Source organism: Podarcis liolepis, assembly GCF_965112155.1.
Source record: "Podarcis liolepis genome assembly, chromosome: 4".
In the NCBI taxonomy this organism is placed as follows: domain Eukaryota; kingdom Metazoa; phylum Chordata; class Lepidosauria; order Squamata; family Lacertidae; genus Podarcis; species Podarcis liolepis.
Genome location: NC_139558.1, coordinates 53,130,389 through 53,147,205, shown reverse-complemented (window position 1 = coordinate 53,147,205; position 16,817 = coordinate 53,130,389). Strand labels below are relative to the sequence as shown.

The 16,817-nt window shown below is 38.6% G+C and overlaps 1 protein-coding gene and 1 long non-coding RNA gene across 5 annotated transcripts in view; both read left to right on the top strand.

Moving 5' to 3' along the window:
* The window catches only part of DYRK1A (dual specificity tyrosine phosphorylation regulated kinase 1A), a 125,467-nt gene extending 111,869 nt beyond the window's left edge, over positions 1–13,598 (top strand). For all 4 annotated transcript variants that reach the window (XM_083500196.1, XM_083500197.1, XM_083500195.1 and 1 more), the window contains 9 exons: positions 2,713–2,805; positions 3,206–3,394; positions 3,869–4,016; positions 5,560–5,846; positions 6,585–6,731; positions 6,987–7,127; positions 8,190–8,496; positions 8,855–8,979; positions 10,338–13,598. In XM_083500196.1, the coding sequence (XP_083356322.1) occupies positions 2,713–2,805; positions 3,206–3,394; positions 3,869–4,016; positions 5,560–5,846; positions 6,585–6,731; positions 6,987–7,127; positions 8,190–8,496; positions 8,855–8,979; positions 10,338–10,958 (2,058 nt within the window). In that variant the 3' untranslated portion in view covers positions 10,959–13,598. The remainder of the gene's footprint in view (positions 1–2,712; positions 2,806–3,205; positions 3,395–3,868; positions 4,017–5,559; positions 5,847–6,584; positions 6,732–6,986; positions 7,128–8,189; positions 8,497–8,854; positions 8,980–10,337) is intronic.
* The window catches only part of LOC310705604, a 328,640-nt gene that overhangs the window by 75,394 nt on the left and 236,429 nt on the right, over positions 1–16,817 (top strand). The gene's annotated exons all lie outside the window — the stretch shown is intronic.

Below are 16,817 nucleotides of genomic sequence, written 5' to 3'. Positions count from 1 at the left end.
TATATCGGCATCTATAAATATAGAACTATTAAAATGTGAGCTGGAAAAAAATGAACCTCTGAAATTCCAAAGCATTTTGAATTCAGTATATTGAAAAATCTTGCATTTATGCAAGGTATGTGGACAGGTGCGTATGTCTGATATATTTGGGACGAGTGATAACATGAGCAATAGCCAGAGCAGATGACAACTGCTATTTTGTATTCTGTTTGTGATGGGTATCCATGTACATCTTTTTGGAATGGCTCAACACTCCTTCAGATACCTGGTCAATCCATTTTCACAAACCTTCAAAGGAAAAAACAAACCCAAGCCGCCTAAACATACTTTGAATTTTTCAAAATACCAGAATACAGAAATATATATGCTCTGTAATATGACTTCACAAAGTCTCTTTAAGTTTCAAGTAAAATAGTTAAATTCAGTTGTTAAATTCAGACTAGAAAATCCAGTGAAAAGTCAGTAAGAGGACCCAAGCAATATTTTTACCTTTTTGGGGTAAGGTAATAGTGTAGTGGCTAGTTATTAACATCCAAGCCAGGTCCTCAGTGAAGTTAGATAGGCATAACTAAAATAGAAGCTTGGGAAGTGATACAATGTAGTTCTTGAGTAGCCAATCATCATTAGAGAGGAAAAAACAGGATCGACTTCATGTTGAAGTCTGTCAGTCTGTCTAGTAAAGAAAGAGTTATATGTTTGCTGCTAGATCCAAAATGTGATGTGCTTAATTGGTTAAGAAGTATATTAGAGAATTATTTTTTTAATAATAATAATACTTGTGGTATTGTTTCAACGCAACATTTCTGAACATTAAATGTTTGAATGCACTCCGCCCCCGCCCTATCATCACCACATTGCACAAAGAAAAACCGCGGGGACAAAAATGTCAGGAAAATCGAACCTTATTCTCTTAGTACAGAGGTCTACAACCTTTTGGAGCCCACGGCTCCCTTGACCAACTACATTTTTTCTGTGGCACCCCTGTGGGGCTCAGGAGCCCAGTTATGCCACCGCTAGCTTGCAGAGCTGGCAGCTTCTCACACTTTTTCGAACACCCTCTCTTGTGGAGGGTTCCCTCAGCCTCCTCTCCCCTCTCCTTGGGACTGGGCAGTCACTGCTGTCACCCCTAGTCTCTGAGCTGTGCCCCCTGCCCAAAGAGAGGTGCTTTGTCATACCACCCTACAGGGGCCTCAGAAGAGGATGCCCCCAGCCTTAGTGGCCCAATGGAGACTGGCCAAAGGTAAACGTGAGGCCAGTACCTTACCTTGGGATGTAGCAGTGGCAGCACTGGGCATTGCCGGGCCAGCATGGCGAAAAGGCTTCTCGGCTCCTAGGCAGGCCTCACACACAGCAAGCATAGGAAAGGCCAGTGCAGTGCCTGCCTGCCTGCCCGGCTTCCCACTTGTCTGTCCATTACCAACAGCAAGGGCTGGCCTACTGGCTGGGCTCCACCACCTACTTGCTTGCTTACTCCAAGGTCACCAGCTCCTGGCAACCAGCACCCCCTAGCCAGCCCCAGAGGCAGCATTTGCCTAAGGAGCTGTAGTCAGGGCTCCTGCAACAAACAGCTGTGCAAGCCTTTGGGAGGCAGAGACATGAGAAGGCATCAGAAAAGGGAGGAGAGAAAGAGGGACAGGGGCCAGTGTTGCCTGTGGCACCCCTGACCATCATTCAAGGCACCGTAGGGGGCCATGGCACACTGGTTGAAAACCACTATCTTAATGTCTTAATGTCAGATTTTTAAGGTGTTTGTTTAAATTGTTGGGTGGTCGGAGTATTCAGAATGCTTTCTCCCATCTGAAGTGGTTCAACCCAGGAAATGGTTTACCTTTGGATCTCCTGAATGGAAAAACTTCCTAATATTTTCAGGACATCTTAGTTGTGTGTGCTACACAGCCTTTAATAAAGAACAAACCCTGTCTTCTAATTTAAGTAACATGTGAAAAACAAAGCATACTGACCAAGGTTTAGCCTTTTCCAAACCTTTGCATGCCCCTCTCTCCTTTTTGAAACAGTTTCAACATGACAATTTCAAAAACCACAATTTGAAGTTGGATTGATAGTGTTGCCCACAGCTTACAAAACCAGACAACACAACAAACCACAGTTCTCAGAAAGTAAAAGCCAAAGCTCCCGAACTCCTCCTCCCAGTCATGCGGCTGATGGGAGAATGTCAAACCAAAGGACCGCTGTGGCTATACCTTGTACTGAAACGTGGTTTAGTAGTGTGATGTGTGATTGCAGCCACTATTAATATAGCCTTTAAAACCCCTTCAAATCCTATTGGGAGTGATCCAGCTATCTAATTGTGGTGATTTCATCTTTGAAGGAAATGTGATACTAGTATTTTCACTGTAATAGTGTACAGATTTTGAATTTTTTTTAAATCTACAGTTGTACCTCGGGTTACGAACTTAATTCTTTCCGGAGGTCTGTTCTTAACCCGAAACTGTTCTTAACCTGAGGTGAGCTTTCGCTATTGGGGCCTCCTGCCACTGCGCGATTTCCGTTCTCATCCTGGGGCAAAGTTCTTAACCCGAGATACTACTTCCAGGTTAGCGGAGTTTGTAACCCAAAGCATTTGTAACCCGAGGTACCACTGTACTCTTCTTTTGAGGAGGATAGAATAAGGTAATCCATTCATTCATTTTAGATACTGTGTTAGTCTATTCCAATTTGCTTAAGGTAATATTTGATATTGCCATTTTACAGAGGCGGATGCCCCAAACCTTCCGTGATCCAGCAACTGCTCCTCTGAGAAAACTATCTGTGGATTTGATCAAAACTTACAAACATATTAATGAGGTAAATTTTCATAATTCACCCAGCTGCCTTTTATTTGCACACAAATGGTTTTGTTTATTATAAGTAGTATCTTAACAGGTTTTGTGTTTTCTGTACATGATGCATTTCCTGATACTAAGATGCTAATTGAGTTCTATAGTCTTACTCTAATAAGGTGGTGGGTTCCTGTTGGCATTAAAGATTACCAGCAAAAGGTAATCTTTTCTTTCCAGTAGTCGTTTTGGTGGCCTTGTTTTGCTTTCAGAGTGATTGGCATGGGGCCACTAGAAGGCATAAGTTGTACTTCATTAATACAATTTCCCTGAATTGAGGGTTTTTTTTTTGGAAAACACAGTAGTGTTTTAAAACAACAAAACATTGTCTGGTGATTGGTTCCTGTAATTATGTTTTGTAACTTCAGGTTTACTATGCAAAAAAGAAACGGCGACACCAACAGGGCCAAGGTGATGATTCGAGTCACAAAAAGGAGCGAAAGGTTTACAACGATGGATATGATGATGATAACTATGACTACATTGTGAAAAATGGGGAAAAGTGGATGGATCGCTATGAAATTGACTCTTTAATAGGCAAAGGTTCATTTGGACAGGTAAGCAACCTAAGTACCTCATTGTTCGGATATGGCAAGTTGTAGCCACTGTGTGTACAAGCTGCTTCACCATTTATATATAATCCAGGCTACCAGTGGTAAAAATATGGGTGGGATTCAGCACTGCACTTTGATGAATGCTCTGTCCTCACAAGCATTTATGCTTCCCAGATGGAATGATCCCATCTCTCCTTTCCCTGCAGGACGGGGGAAAGCTCTGTTGTGCAAGCAGAAGTCCTTGCACACGGCTTACACTGATGGGGGTCATTAGGTGAATCCTACCCATTATTAGTTTTATCAGGTTGACTCAGCATTTGATAGGCCCTGACCAAAGTAAAGCTATGAGGGATCATTGGTTCTTTGTTCAAACTGCATCTTTGAGAGATTCTATTGCTTTGAAGAAATATTTTATATAGATAATGATTTTTGTGTTAGACATCTTAATGTGAGATGATATGTATTTTTATTTTACAGGTTGTAAAGGCATATGACCGTGTGGAACAAGAGTTTGTGGCTATTAAAATTATAAAGAACAAAAAGGCTTTCCTAAATCAAGCCCAGATTGAAGTGCGACTTCTTGAGCTTATGAACAAACATGACACGGAAATGAAATATTATATAGGTATTATTTGAGAACTTTATATCTGCATCTTTATCACAATGATGAAGCATTGCATTTTCTTTTTCTTTTTTAAGTAGTTCAATCAAATTTTTCAACAGGAAGAAATCAGTTCATCTTTGTCAATATGCACTTTGTACCTAATGTTTGGGAAACAAACTATATGAAGATCTCTTACTTAATCTTTCTTGTAATTTCTTGGTCTCTTGCTTCCTTCCCTCTTTATCATTGTCCAGATGTGTGGTTTCCTCACTTGGAAGGCCAATCTATAACATCTTTCCCTGTTGTGGTACCCTCCAGATGTTTTGGACTACTGACTGACACCTATCCCCATCAACACAGTCCAAAACATGTGGAGGGCATTAGGATGGGGATGGTTGATCTATAAGTTCTGAATAGTTCTAATTACCTATAGTAAGAGAAATCCATTCAAAGATGCACATTTCAGATGCCTGCAGTTGTCTTGTTCAGAGCATCACCTCAATTAATTGCAAACAGATTGCAAAAGGTATCCAAAGTTGTTGCCAAATAGTTCCTCATTATTCTCCAAGTGTGGAACTTTTGACAGCTATATAATCTGTTGCTATTTAAACAACTGTCCATATGTGTTGATTGCTCATTTTAGGTTGCTCTAATAGTAATTATATTTTGGCAGCAGCTTGATATTAGTAGCCAAAGCTTGACTTTGCCCAAATTCAGACACATTTACATTGCTACTTTGTTAACTCAGCTGGCTGGCAGTTAAAACTCCTCACTAGTCAAATCCAAAAGGGACAATGTTGCTTGTGTATCTGGAAACAATTTCAAATCATCTTTTGCATAGAGCTTTCTCAGCAACTTATGTCCTAAATGACCACCTCAGTTCTGTAGACCAGTTGCTAATGGTGGCTCAGTAAACACAATATTTATGAATGAGCTGTTGGGTCAATCCACCTCCTTGGATTGGGTTTTGTTTTGTTTTTTTGCAAAGAATTTCGTTTTATTTTTTAGGGTAGAACTAATGGTCTGGGGAACTTCTAGTCGGTTTTTTCTTTTTTAAAACAACAACAACAACAACAACAACAAACCACCCTCTTTCCATTTGTTGAACATGTCAGTTACTGATCCCACCCTCCCCAAATAATCACCTCCTGTCTTTACCTACAACAAATCATATCTGCTTATACCTCCTTGTGAAAAGTGGGTTTCTAACACTTTCCTTAGATCACATTGATGCAGGTAGTTTTAATTTATCAGCAAGTGTGAAGCATGATCCTTTGGCCAAATTGGTAAATCTTCCATAATAGGGAAACATAAAGCAGGTTGGGGCAGACGTTTGTGGACACTTTAGGAAATTTTGTGCTCTGTTGACTTGTCATCAATACTGTTATCATCTGGATCATTGAATAATATGTATCTATCTTGACATACATTATGTAGGATGCTCAAATAAAGCTTTAAAGCATGAAAATTTATGGAAATAGGTTACCTTAGCAACTGACAATTTTGTATTTATGATTTTCACTTATGAGAATACATTTGTAATTACATTGTTTTCTTCTTTTAGTGCATTTGAAGCGTCATTTTATGTTCCGAAACCATCTTTGTCTAGTTTTTGAAATGCTCTCCTACAATCTTTATGACCTGTTGCGGAATACGAACTTCAGAGGGGTTTCACTGAACTTGACACGAAAGTTTGCACAACAGATGTGCACTGCACTGCTTTTTCTTGCAACTCCTGAACTTAGCATCATTCACTGTGACCTAAAACCCGAGAATATATTGCTCTGTAATCCCAAACGAAGCGCTATCAAGATAGTTGATTTTGGCAGTTCTTGCCAACTTGGGCAGAGGGTGAGTATTATAAAGTGTGTTAACATTTGATGCAGGGCAGCTTGAAAAGCAGTATAAATTTCAGGATATTTCAATAAATCTGTTTTGTTTATAAAAATCTGTAAAAACAAAACAGATTTTAGATCCATAATCTGTATGTGGAAAGGATTTAAATAAGTTCTTCAGTAGATAAAAAAGGAGTGTCAGAGCTTCTGCATTCCCCCCCCCCCAAAGCAAATCCTAAGAATTTAAAATGATTCACTGCTTTTATCATGACCAGTATGTAAATACTTTGCTTTTCTAAAAAGATTAGTTGATGTGTTAACATGGCATTCAATAAATATTGAATGTGTGGTACAGATGTCAAAGTACTTCCATTTTTTGCAGGGAAGAAAGGGAAGCTGCAGCAGTTTAATATATGAAGCATTTGGTTTTTGAAAAGTTGATCAGAACTACCTTTTCTAAAGTTGTAATTTTAACATAAAATAGGATTTTCAGTTTTTGAGTGTAATAGCAAAATGATCTTACAATGTTTACTAAAACAAAATATTTTGTAATGTTTCCTCTTAATACCTATCACATTGGTCACCTTGAGATTTCTCTGTAGTTTTTAAATAACTGCCAAGCTTTCTTGCAAATAGTTTTTATTGTTTCCCCCGCATCTTGTACTTCAGATAACAATGCTTGGCTGTAAATGATTTAATACCTAAACTAAGAATAGACTTAAGCTTATCTAATAACATTGTTTTTACAATACAGATATACCAGTATATCCAGAGTCGCTTTTATCGATCACCAGAGGTGCTATTGGGAATGCCTTATGATCTTGCAATTGACATGTGGTCCCTTGGTTGTATCTTAGTAGAAATGCACACTGGAGAACCCCTCTTCAGTGGTGCAAATGAGGTATGTAATTCCAAAAAGGTGGGGATAATCTTATGGAACTTTTTAATGTTGTGTAAAGCAAAGGCTTAATGTTATCTGGAACAGACAGTATAAATGATTGTGTGAACTAATCCTTATTTGGTGTCTTGAAATGCAGTCTAGAATGCAGGGTTTAAGCTAACTTCCACATGCACTGATGTTGCATGGTGTTGTTTAGTATTTTACCTTCATAGATTTCCCCCCTTTCCTAACTGGTTTCTTCTGCTTCCTAAACAGGTGGATCAGATGAATAAAATAGTGGAAGTTTTAGGTGTTGCACCTGCTCACATTCTTGACCAAGCACCAAAAGCAAGAAAGTTCTTTGAGAAGTTGCCAGATGGAACTTGGAACTTAAAGAAGACCAAAGATGGAAAAAGGGTAAGTTGCTAATTTGAACCTCAGTTTGTTTATAGCTCCCATTGATTTAAAGATAACTATTTCTAAGGAAGAGACAATGGAAATTTGTCTTACCATTTATTTCTGTTCATGGACCAAGATGGTGGACATCCCTCTGATGGGGTGATGCCTTCTTCTGGAGACGGCAGGCAGGTCCTAAACAGCCTTCTACCTCCTCCCCATGGGTAGGGGTCATTGCACCCACCAGACCAACTGGCTTAAGATTGTGAGGGAAATGCCAAAGGGAAAAAAATGGAAGAAATCTCACAACACTCAGGACATGCTATAGGGCCACACACTCAAATTTGAGGCTCAACTTTATAGAAAAAAAATGCCAGGACAAGAAATCTGGAGAGAGCAAGTCTGACCCAGCTACCACCAACTATAAGCAGGGTCATTGTGGTGAGTGGGGTGTCTGCTGGAGAAGAAGCAGACGACTATTCAGGACCGTGCTTGTAAACACCAGTGGGAAACTATCCCTATCAGAAGAATGTCCTCCATCCTTATCCAGCAAATTTGGTTTTTGATATTGGTCTGCTACCAATTCTCAGCCATAGTTTCTTTCAGTTATCTTTGTTCAACAAACCACAAGTCATCTCATTAGTAAGGAAACAAGTCAGCAGCTTAGTGTGCTTTCCAGCTGGTTTTGCCTCATGCCTTTGGAGCCTGCCAAACATCTGGGGTGAGGTGGCTAAACAACCAGTGGTTAAGCAATATGGTAGGGTTCAGAAGTAACACACAATCATAGTTAAAACAAACAATTGTTTGTAAGCTAATAACAAACCATGATTTTACATTGTGGCTGGTGGCCAAAAGACAAACCAGGGTTGGGTTCAGAAGTTCAAACAAATCACACCAGCTAAACAAACCACGGTATAGCATTCTGTGTAAATCACACTATTATATCATAAAATATGTGGTGCTTATATTCATTTTACAAAGATACTTTTAAGTTCAATGAAAGTAAAATTAAAGTACATATTAGAATATTATCAACAATATTTTGAGAACTGATAGCTTGAGGAATTTCTAATTTATTAACAGGAGTATAAACCACCTGGAACCCGTAAACTTCACAATATACTTGGAGTTGAAACAGGAGGCCCAGGGGGACGTCGTGCTGGGGAATCGGGTCATACTGTGGCTGACTACTTGAAGTTCAAAGACCTCATCTTAAGGATGCTTGACTATGATCCGAAAACTCGAATTCAACCTTATTATGCCCTGCAGCACAGTTTCTTTAAGAAAACAGCAGATGAAGGTACAAACACAAGCAACAGTGTGTCAACAAGTCCAGCTATGGAGCAGTCACAGTCTTCAGGAACCACTTCTAGCACATCTTCAAGCTCAGGTACATTCTGATTATCACATTTAGGGGGGGGGAGAGCTAAAAATATCCAATGTTAATCATGCTCACTATAGACCCACTGAAATAAATTGACTTAAGTAACTTAGTCAGATACCACCCTAAGCTTTTGTCAGAATATTTGCTGTCTGAATAAAATGGCGTTATTTTCTCTAATCTTAAACCTCTCAAAAGATTTTAGACATTGCTTTAGTTTCCTTTGAATGGCAACAGCAAACTCTTAGTGGACTGTATACCAGAAACTCATTTTTAGATGGAGCCTTGCTTTCTTGACTCATTATGGATGTCTTGGTTATCATGTTAATAGCATTTTCCATACATTGGTTCTGCTTAAATTTAAAAGGTGGCTCTTCTGGGACAAGCAACAGTGGAAGGGCACGGTCAGATCCTACACATCAACATCGACATAGTGGTGGACACTTCACTGCTGCTGTACAAGCTATGGATTGTGAAACACATAGTCCACAGGTAAGACTCTTGAAAGGAAGTCTCTCTCTCTTTCAGACTCTTCTGATTTCAAAGAATTGAACTGACCAAATGGTCATTTCAGACACATAACAGTTTGTTGGGCTATACCTCAGGCTGGCCTGTTCTCTCCTACCTCTTTTCTTGTTCTGAATTCCTTTGCATCTTCTGGTAAGTTAGGCTGTACCCTTGCCACTTTGAGTGTAATTCAGCTAATGAATCCCACCAGCAGAAGCCCCATGCAAGGACCCATGCCCTCTAAAATTGTTTCTGGCAGGTGGAGTTGGGGGGGGGGAGGGCTTAGGAGGAACTCCCAGAACAGTGCTTGTTCTGTCTGGCAGGTGAAAATGTTTGTCCTGACAGAATGATTGCCTTAGCACAACATTGAATTCCTCTCTCTGTGAGCTAGTGGCAGTATGGAGATTTAAATGAGGGCCTCTTACATTCAAATCCAGTTCAATTTATATGTTATCATACTAATAAATTGCATCTCTTTTCTAATCCTTAATTTGGCAACATTATTCCTGAATAAAAAAAAATCCTTCCAGTAGCACCTTAAAGACCAACTAAGTTAGTTCTTGGTATGAGCTTTCGTGTGCATGCACACTTCTTCAGATTATTCCTGAAGTGAGCTATCCAGATTATTGCACAGTAAACTTCCACATGAAGCTTTGCAAATGTCAAATCAGTTATCAAGGTCTTAGATTAGTATTTGCTTAATATACAGCAATGACCTTGTTCACATCTGCAGCTTGTTTCATTATCTATGTACTTTGACACCTAAATTATTGCCAGGATAAATAATAATTCATTCTAGGTCAATAACTTGTTAAACTACTACCATTTAAGCCACCGTGTGACACCTAGGGATATGTGAATGTTCATTGTATGCATTTTAAAATGCAGATCTGCTAGTCTGAACTAGAACTTGAGTGTATTGCAGAACAAGGAAAATAGTGATCAGTGCAACAAAGTGTATCACTTCTAATTTTTTACTCTGTGATCTGAAATTTTACTGCCCCTTTTGTGTTTGAATTTATGGTATACAAATGCCAAACTTGTTTAGATACCTGTTTGGAAGTATGGTCTGTCTATATTAATGTATATGTTTAATTTAGGATTGATGCAATAGTTTTATTATTAATGCCAGCTGACATTGTTTCCCTCCTGTTATGATTGCAACAGTGTTTCACTTTTGAATGTTCATACTAAAGTTTGCTTTTATATTTTTTCTTTGAAAAAAACAAGCAAGATATCAAATAAGGGTCAACATGTTATGTTTAAAAAGTAGTTTTTTTATATTTAGCTTGAAGGGTATGACATAAAATAGAAGGATTTAATTTATTTATTTTTAATAACAGGTTCGTCAGCAGTTTCCTCCTCCTCTGGGTTGGACAGGCACTGAAGCTCCTACACAAGTCACTGTTGAAACCCATCCAGTTCAAGAAACCTCCTTCCACGTAACCCCTCAGCAACAGAATGCATTACACCATCACCATGGAAACACCTCCCACCATCACCACCATCACCACCATCACCACCACCATGGACAGCAGGCCTTGGGTAGCCGGACCAGGCCAAGGGTCTACAATTCTCCAACAAACAGCTCCTCTACCCAGGATTCTATGGAGGTGGTTCATACTCACCACTCCATGACATCCCTGTCTTCCTCAACTACTTCTTCCTCCACATCTTCCTCCTCAACTGGTAATCAAGGCAATCAAGCCTATCAGAACCGCCCAGTGGCTGCTAATTCATTGGACTTTGGACAAAATGGAGCTATGGACGTCAATTTAACAGTCTACTCTAATCCACGCCAAGAAACTGGCATAGCAGGACATCCAACATACCAATTTTCTGCTAATACAGGTCCTGCTCATTACATGACTGAAGGACACCTTGCAATGAGGCAGGGAATTGATAGAGAAGAGTCTCCCATGACAGGAGTTTGTGTTCAGCAAAGTCCTGTGGCTAGCTCGTGACTAAACTGAAACAAATTTGTTTCTTGTGTGTTTTTATAGAAGTGGTGTTTTTCCAAAAAAAAGTGCAAAGCTGCTTGAATCAGAAGGAGATAGACTAACTGAACCGCTACAGAAGGGCAAAGCTGATTATTTTTTTAAACTTGAACAGATTGCAAAGGGACAGTAAAGTTTTTAGAGCCATGATACGTATCCTAGATAGCTTTGAGGTGATGTCTCACCTTGCTGCCCCTATTTTAATTACCAGAACCAAGTCATAGATTCCTTCCCCCCACCCATTCAACAGGAGTAAAAGTTCAAATGTTGGTCTTAGTTGCATACAGCTTTTTAAAGGCACTGCCCAGGATCATATAAATGGGCTTTTGGGGAGTTTTTTTTTTAAAATAAAAAATAAAAAAACAAGAGAGGGTGGGAGAGAGTCATATGAATTTTAATTTCCCGAACACACATGAGCACGAAAAGGCAGTACTGTGAGGAAGAGGGACCTTCAGATTACAAAATATAGTCTTCAGCTGTTTTTTTAAAAAAGGGACGGTTGTAATGGTGTTCATGAGGCACATTGAGCATGCTAAGTGGCGGTGATCAGGATTCTCCTTATCTGAACCTACTGAGAATCAAAGCAGCAATTATAATGGGATTCTGTGTGTCTCATATTTTGAGACCACAATCAGCTAGTATTGAAATATGGCTGGTCTTGTAACTAAGGTGCACTGAGAAGCAATCAACAGGTTGGTCTTGGCCAGTCCAGGGGGAAGTCTAAGTGGTGGTCTTTGGGATAACCTTTGGCCTTATGGATTTGGACTCTTAAGTTAGAGGAGCCTACCATTTCAGATGCAATCACTTTTGGACATGCTTTTGCAGACAGTCCTTAATGCTGAAAACACAGAATGGGTAATTCAAGAGGCCTTTCTTTTAAAATAGACTTTTGTGACCCACTTATTGTAAGGTATTGCAAGGTCACTTTGCGTGTGTCATAAAGTTGACTTCCTTATTGGTTGAAGGTCACAGGAGTAGTGGTTTGCTTTTGATGGAAATAGCTACAACTGTGTCCCTCCCTGCTTTTTACTTTTTTTGTTTTGTTTTGCTTTTTCTGGGCACGTGGTTTCTCCACCATTACTTCTGCACAAAGATGTCTTCTGTTCATCTTGAACATTTTTAAAAATGCAGAATTTTATGTGACTGCTTTTTTGCCTCACAATTATGCTGTGAATTTTACAAAAAATTATTTTCTTTTTTGATAATTTATTGTACCAAAGCTGTTTTTATAGCACATAGATGTCTGTAACCAATAATGTAGCAGTTCTGCACTTTGACACAAGGTGTAACTAGACCATTTTTAAATGTCAGTTGAAAATTATGGCTGTACTATTGCTTAAACAAAACTGGAACTGTTGTTGAATTCATAGCCAATACATTTACAGCAAACTGTGTACTGAACATGATAGATTTGACATCTAATTCAAGACTATAACAACATCTGTTACATTATAAGTGTGTTCAGGCTTCTGAAAGTAAAAGGGACACTAGATCCAGAAGCTATGAAACCAGCAGTTGATTCTTGTATTCCTTATTAGCATAAATGTAAACTTGAAGGCAAGACCTTGATTGCATGAACAGGTCCAAAACATTAGTATGAGTAAAGCAAAAAGCTCGTGAGACCTGAGGTTAGCAGGCTGTACTTAACAGGTGCCTAATTTTTGGGTTCTGCTGCCTTAATATAACACAGTCAGCTTGGCAGTTGCTAAATTTGTGGACCCACATAAAATATTAAAATTATGGATAAAAACACAGTGAATAAAATTGAGGGATTGGGGTAATTAAGTGATTATCTTTCCTTAACACTGTTTGCCCTTTATGTGTTAACAAAAGCAGTAATCTACCTCTGCCAGTAAACTAGTTTTAAAAAGGTCATTCAGCAGAAAACCATGTACTTCATACTGGTCAGTTTCACATGACCAACTAGGTCAGGTCTTCTGAACAAAAGGTGTTTTTTTAAAAACTAAAAAACTAAAAAAACAAAAACAAAAACCAGTCCTCACAATGGCAGCAGAGAGGCTGAATACAGTGCAAGTGTGAAAGAATGCTTTGGGAATTAAACCATTTTTGTAAATCAATTTTTTTATCAAGGGATCCATATTTCTTTTGTACTGAAATGTCAAGCATGTGAGTTAAAGTATTTTTGAACTTTTGTAGTTCAAAGATGTTTGGTGAGTGAAAGGCTGTCATCTTAGAAATGGAACACTGAGCTTAGCAATGCAAAAAGGAATCCAGTACTTACTGCTGTCCAGGAATATAAGGGTATCAAATATGGGTAACTTTTTTTTTTCTGTGCTGGTTGCCACACTTTAGCAAGCACCAAAAACTAATACTGTTTTTAAACCTACATAATCAAAAATCATAAACTCCAATGCTTCTGCATACTGTGTTATGTTACAGTCCAGTTTTGTGTGCTTTACTACACAGTTTGGTTACAGGACTTCTGTGCATTGTAAACATAAACAGCATGGAAAAGGTTAAATACCTGTGTTCAGATTGTAAGATCTAGTCCGGACTTGCTGTGTATATTGTAACGTTAAATGAAAAGACAAGCCCTTTGTATTATAGTCATGCAGTCTTATGTATGATAAACAGTTGAATAATTTGTCCTCAGACTCTTTACTGTGCTTTAAAAAATAATTTAAGAAAAAAAATGTAAACATAGTAAAATCTTCCTATGCAATTAACCTACTTTAAGGCCTGGTCTGCTAGGTATGATTATAATCAACATGTCATCATAGATACATTTGACACAGAATTTTAAGGATTTTAGAATTAAAAGTTGGAGGCAGAATACATTATTTTGAGTTTTTAATTGAAATAGCAAGGTACTAATGAAATGCTCACACCTTCATATTGAAAGGCAGTATTATTTTTAGTTTGCAAATTGTATACAGTTTTGCATCCACTATTTCCTTTTGTCTAACTTAGTTCACAAAGCAGGTTATATATGTACTCAGTACTCCAGATCTGAAGCTGGGGCTAGACTAGTCTAAGGGCACAATCCATCCCCATAAAGGTTCAGTCTACTTGGAGGAATTGGCAAAGGGCTTGATGGAGTTCTGTGAACCCTCAAGCTTATAGTCTCATGCTAGTGCCATTACCAAGAATCAGGAGACACATGCAAGATGGGGATACAGGTAGGGACTCTATGAATCTTATTCCCATAGTGGCATGTGTGTTTGCCTTGGAGAGTTGACTCAAACAAGCTGTATTGAGAGTGTTGCTGGTCCTTCCATGGAGCTATGCCTGTATTAGGGCTGGATTATGTTAGAAGGACAGGTTTTGATCTTGGTAGCTGAGTAGATTCTAGCATGTAGAAGGCATGGCACAGCCCCTGAATGAGTTGCAGAAAGGGGAGAGGTGGCAAGGATTGGGGGAAGGACTGTCCATATCCAGTCATCTTTCACAGCAGTGCAACTCCCCATACTGTACCTTCAGCTGAACTCTCATTGCCTTTTTATTCAGTTTGGTGTACAATAGGAAGTTCCTGGTTTCATTTGTATCTCCACAATTACTGCTGTTTCTTCGCTTCCAGCAAAGTCAGATGATGCATTTTCTTCCAGCACTGGCTCTGTATTGTGCTTTTGTGCCTTATACCTTTGAGCCATCTTTGTCTTCTTTTCTTTTTCAGTTCTTCATGCAATTGTCCTTTTCTAACTCCACCCTTCCCAGATTTTTTTTTACTTCCTTTCCAGCCTGGCCTCCCTTTGGTTTGGGCATTAATTCCATCTCAAAATTGCTATAGTATTGCATTATCACATGCCCCAGATAGAGCATGTGGCCCTATTCAATAATTTGTGTGTAATGTATAGCTCCTTCAAGAGTTTCGATCATTTGCTTGTCATTGCACCATTTCTTGATCATCTAGTGTTAGTAAAGCTAGTTTGCTTTATTTATGCTATGCACAGTGAACTGGAAATGCAACTAAAAATTAGTGATCAGATGAATAACAATTGGAAATGTAACTAGAAACTAGTAATCAGAGAAGTCCACATATATTGTTTCTTATTGTTTCTTATTTTTAGCATTTTCCCATTGACACCCCAGGAGGTATTATCAATGCATTTGCCATGAAGACCAAAGTAAAAAAAGGACAGATGCTTCTCCCCTAAAATTGTATCTCTTGACCAGTTATCCTAGTAAAATAACAAAAGAATAAAATGGAACAGTTGCAAAGTGAAATAAATGAAACCCAAGCTTCTAGATCAAATACTTCCAGTCATTCCTGATGGAATTTCTTTTTCATGATCCCACATCTTGTCCTAGTAACTATCCAAGCTAGCTGAAAAAACCCAAATTCTTCACTTTGCATATATGCAGAGACCTAGTTCCTCACTGCTAGGTTGAGTATCTTAATTTTTGTAAAGTCTACATAAATGTTTAGAGTGCTCGTCCTTTTATGTACTCAACAGAAGTTTGAACATGGTACATGGGAACTGGTGTCACAACTGAAGGTACAGTAATTAGTTCCATTCGTTTTACTGATTTGGGTCAATTTTGACTTTTCAATGTCTACAGTTCAAGGGATTTATAAAAATGTACAAAACCCAACAGTATACTGGGGCACCCAAAAATAGCAAGTACACCCAAAGCTCTGCATTGCTCCCTCAAAATTTGCAAAGCTATAATCTACACAAACTCAGTAAGTATTGAGTTAATTAACATCCCACACACTGCTAACTGTACGCGTAGGGTTAGAGACAGACATAGGGATATGTATCGTAAACCCTCAATGGTCTGGTTCGCACATCACAGTAAGCCAGATTGTGGCATACTGTAACTGCATGAAGGTACTGTCTCCCGCCAATGAGCTTGCATATACTTTGTGCCTCCTTTGACTTTTTAGGTCAGCAAGGGACAGAAGTTTTTAAAAAGTTACTCAGCTTTTCTATCACAGTTTATTTAAATAAGACAGAAGTAAAGGCCAGCACAGCTCTTACTGTTAAAAGAAAGTGCATATTGGACAATTGGCAACATAACGCAAAACATAACACTAGAAATCTCATTTTCCACCATGCATGTGCTGATGTGTTAGCACATAAAATCCCTCCTAGCTTACCTGCAGCAAAAGAAAATATAGAACAATAGCTTAATAATTCTCACTTAGAATTAAATCTGATTTAGAAGACTGAATACACAACTAGTAGAGTGTCTTCAGATATGTTCCATTTGCAGAATTGGTCTTTTAAAAACCACCAGCATTAATGCAAATATGATGTGTTATGCACATTATTTTATTGTTTAATGCTATTGTAACAGTATACAAATATTTCCCAGGGCAGTTTACAACTAGAATTTTTTAATATAAAAAATATACAATCGTGTAATCACAACTGACATTAAAAACACAATTAAAATGAACGTGCTTTCCAAATCCACCAAAGGAGTCAACAAACAATTTTAGCAGCGGGTTTTTCTTGATAAAGTTGTTGCTGTTCCAGAATGAGCATAGGAAGCCTTTTAAGTTGGGTAAACCAACTTTTCCATTTCTGCCTCCAGTGTCCAGGTGAAAGGGACTTTGCCCTTGTACTCTTAAGTGGTGGAGTAATGCATAAACAATACTGCAGGGCTGGGGGCCGTAGGGTCTACGTTTATAGACTTCCAAAACCCACCATCTCTGACGGTTGGCCATTCTGCCTACATCTGGAGCGCCACAGGTTATTCCCACCTGCTCTAATAAGAAAACATAAGCTACATTGTGACTATCAATATTGATGAAATATTTATCCCCTAATGTAAAGGAATTAGATTTTGGAGTTATTTTTTTAAAAAAAATCACTATGGAAATAGCCTCAGCAATATTTTTTAAGAGAAGGATTTCAA